The sequence below is a fragment of the Glycine soja genome, chromosome 16, assembly GCF_004193775.1.
Source record: "Glycine soja cultivar W05 chromosome 16, ASM419377v2, whole genome shotgun sequence".
Taxonomy (NCBI): domain Eukaryota; kingdom Viridiplantae; phylum Streptophyta; class Magnoliopsida; order Fabales; family Fabaceae; genus Glycine; species Glycine soja.
Window position 1 is genome coordinate 10,723,552 of NC_041017.1, and position 3,977 is coordinate 10,727,528.

General features: G+C 40.9%; 1 protein-coding gene across 1 annotated transcript; it reads left to right on the top strand.

Annotated features, from left to right (window-relative positions):
- Nucleotides 1-1,836: 1,836 nt before the first annotated feature.
- On the top strand, nt 1,837-2,433 carry LOC114389765. Its single transcript, XM_028350505.1, has one exon. It carries the CDS (start codon nt 1,837-1,839, stop codon nt 2,431-2,433), a length of 597 nt encoding a protein of 198 aa, XP_028206306.1.
- The last annotated feature ends 1,544 nt before the right edge of the window (nt 2,434-3,977 follow it).

A 3,977-nucleotide genomic window follows, 5' to 3' on the forward strand; every position in this document is an offset into this window, starting at 1 on the left:
AGAAATACCCTCATATGCATCATCTTGTTTGTTAGAAAGAACCAACGATTTTTACCTATTGCTGTCAACTTTTACCTACTTGCATTTACTGTTTTTACCATAGAATTAGTTTATTTCTATTTTTAACCATCAATTATCAATGTTTGTTCCAACAATGCATTACTTCTAAATAAAACTCTGTCTAATAAGAAAGTTCCCTGAGTTCGATACTCGGATCACTCCATTTTAATTTTAAATAGTTGATGACCCGGTGAGCTTGCAGGTATTTCATTTCCCTTGATTATATTTGTTAAAAATTGGAGAAAAAGGAACCATATGGGAAAGTGAACAAGTATTTATGGCGCCGTTGCCGGGGAACTTAACTCATTAGAAGAGTTCAGTTCAGTTTTATGGCCTTGCTTTATATTTTTCTCTTTGATTCATGGATTCCTTTTGTTCATATTTTAGTTAATGTAGAAATTCATTGTTCTTTTGAACTGGCCACTTACATTGAAATGCCGCCATCTCTTCCTTCCACCAATTTCCAAATGAATCGTTGAGTGAGGCCCTAGAAAGATTCAAAGGCTTGTTAAGAAAAACTCCCACTCACGGTTTTTCAGAACCGATACAGCTCAATATCTTTATAGATGGGTTAAGACCACAATCTAAGCAGCTTCTTGATGCTTTAGTTAGGGGTAAAATCAAGATGAAGACTCCTGAAGAAGTAATGGACCTTATTGAAAACATGGCTGCTAGTGATATTGCCATCTTAAGAGACAGAGCCCACATCCCAACCAAGAAGAGCTTATTGGAGCTTACATCACAGGATGCATTGTTGGCACAGAACAAGTTGCTATCTAAGAAACTGGAGGCATTAACCGAGACACTAAGTAAGTTGCCAACTCAGCTTCATTTTGTACAATCTGTGGTGGAGCTCATGACTCTGGATGTTGTATCCCTAGTGAAAAACCAATTGTTCATGAAGTCAAATACATGGGGAATCAGCCCAGAAATACTTTTAATGCAGGAGGATTTACCGGATTCCAAAATGGCCAGCAATATCAACAACATAGACAATGGCAGAACCACCCTAGCAATCAATCCAACAGAGACCAGAATGGACAGTTCAATAGGCCTCAGCAGCAAGGGCCTAGTCTCTATGAGCATACCACGAAGCTGGAAGAGACTCTAGCTCAATTTATGCAGGTTTCAATGTCTAACCAGAAGAGCACGAAGTTCGCCATTAAGAATCTGGAGGTCCAAGTGGGCCAGCTCACAAAGCAATTGGCAGATAGACCGTCAAGCAGCTTTACTGCAAATACTGAGAAGAATCCAAAGGAGGAATGTGAAGCTATCATGACAAGGAATAGAATGGCAACCCATGTTGATGAAGGAAAAGTTGAGAAGAAGGTGGAGGAACAAAAACAATAGCTAGCAGCTGAACCGGCACTTAAACCCATTTCTGATTTTGTTGAACTTGAGGAAGTTGTGGAAGATGAAGATGACCAACAGGAGAGAGAGGCACCAATAAAAGAGAGTGAAATAGAAATAAAGATGAAGGAAGACAAAGTAAAACAAAAAGAAATAAAAGAAAAAGAAGAAGAAAAAGAAAAAGGAAAAAGAAAAGAGAAGGTTGATGAGGGGAAAAAGAAGGGCAAGAGTGAGGCTGCACGAGAGAAGAAGAAAGAGACTACTTCTACTGAAGGCACGAAAGTACCGTACCCTTTGGTACCTTCCTGGAAAGACAAGGAAAGACACTTGGCTAGATTTCTTGACATCTTCAAGAAACCGGAAATTACTTTTCCTTTTGGAGAAGCTCTCCAACAAATGCCCCTCTATGCAAAATTTTTAAAAGACATGCTGACCAAGAAGAACCGGTACATACATAATGATACTATTATAGTGGAAGGTAACTGTAGTGCGGTCATTCAACGCATCCTTCCCTTAAAGCACAAAGATCCTGGAAGTGTCACTATACCGTGTTCCATTGGCGAGGTTGTTGTAGGTAAAGCTCTCATAGACTTGGGAGCTAGTATCAATTTAATTCCTTTCTCCATGTGCCAGCGACTTGGAGAGCTAGAGATAATGCCCACATTCATGACCCTCCAGTTAGCTTATCACTCCATCACAAGGACATATGGAGTGATTGAAGATGTCTTGGTGAAGGTCAAGTATCTGATTTTTCCAGCTGATTTCGTCGTGATGGATATAGAAGAGGACTTTGACATTCCTCTTATTCTTGGACATCCATTCATGTCTACCGCAAGCTGCATGGTAGACAAGGGAAAGAAGATGCTGCAAATGGGCATAGAAGATCAGAAAATCAGCTTTGACCTGTTCCATAAAGATAAAGATCCACCTAACCGAAATGTTTGTTTGAAGGTTCATGTGATGGAGGAAAAGAGACCTGAGAAAAAGGTTCTGGAAGTAGGAACCTTGTTGGACCCTAGATAACAAGAAGATGCGTCAAGCTAATGACGTTAAAAGAGCACTTACTGGGAGGCAACCCGACTTTTCTTTCCCTTTTCTCTTTTTCATCATGTATCTCTTGCATGTAGTTAGGATAGTTACTTGTGATTGTGATTAATTTTTCAGCTTGTTTAGTAGTGAACAAGAAGGTTTTTAAGCCTAGGTGAAGAGATGGATAGAAAAGACTTAGAAATTTTTTTCAGTTGTCCATCTGCTAAGCACAACCCTTGCGCTAAGCGCCATATCTTCACGAGCTAAGCCTGAGCTTGCTCGCGCTAAACGCTTAGACCCCTGGCTAGTTAGTTGAATAGTTCAACTAAGCGCACATCACTGCGCTAAGCCCAACATCTTCACTGGAATTTAACTTTAAGCAGTGGGCTTAGCGGAGATGATGCGCTAAGCGCCACTCCTTCTCTGGAAAAATCTATTGTAGTAGTGCTAAGCGCACTGTCCTAAGCTAAGCCCTATATCCATTCTGGAATTGAACTTTCATGAGTTGGGCTTAGCGGCAGGATGCGCTAAGCACCAATCCCTTACTGTTTTTGAAATGCTTGGAAGTGCGCTTAGTGCGCTTGTTACGCTAAGCCTTAACTACTCTCTGTAAGTTGAAGCTTGATTGCACGCTAAGCCTTACATCTCAGGCTAAGCGCATATTGTAGAAAAATTTTGTGTTGCAAAAAGCACTAAGCGCAACCTACGGTGCTAAGCCCCACATCTTCTCTGGAATTTGAAACTTCAAGTTGGGCTAAGTGCGAGGTTAGGCTAAGGGCATGGGCTTTAAACTCAAACGTCACGTTGGCACACTAAGTGCAGCTATGGGCTAAGCACGCCAAACGAAAATGCTAAAATAAAATAGAACTATCATAGGCAGTTACCATTTACACGTCAAAGTTTTTACTCCCTTGTGCATGTGCCCATACTCTGTGCTTTGTGCATTTTGCTACCTGTGTTCTAAGTTATCTTCTGCATCTTCCTTGCTTCTTCTTACATTCCATCATAATCCAAATGGCATCAAAGAAGAGAAAGGCACCTGCCACACCTTCCCAAGTTCGATATGATAGATCAAGGTTCACTTCTCCAGAGGCTTGGGAAAGGTACACAGAAATAGTGGTGCCTAGAAAGATACTTCCAGAGAGAAATGTGGTGATATACCACACTGAGTTCAATGATTTCAAAGAATAGCTTGAGAGAAGAAATTGGCATGAAGAGTTGACCAGCTTTAAAGAAGGCATCATTGATGTTGCCATCGTAAAAGAATTTTATGCTAACCTCTATGATCCAAAGGATCAATCACCAAAATAGGTAAGGGTCAGAGGTCATCTAGTGAAGTTTGACGAAGACGCCCTCAACACATTCTTGAAGAACCCTATGATCATTGAGGAAGGGGAAACACTACCTGTTTATTCTAGGTTCGCACTCCTAAGGCTTGATCCTCAGGAATTGGCAGCCAAGCTCTGTATCCCAGGGAGAGGATTTGAGCTTAATGCTAATGGCTTGCCATTGAAGATCCTCAGAAAGAACCTGACTAC

Coding starts and splice junctions, on each gene's coding strand:
- LOC114389765 (XM_028350505.1), top strand. CDS start 1,837: ATGCTGACCAAGAAGAACCGGTACATACATAATGATACTATTATAGTG.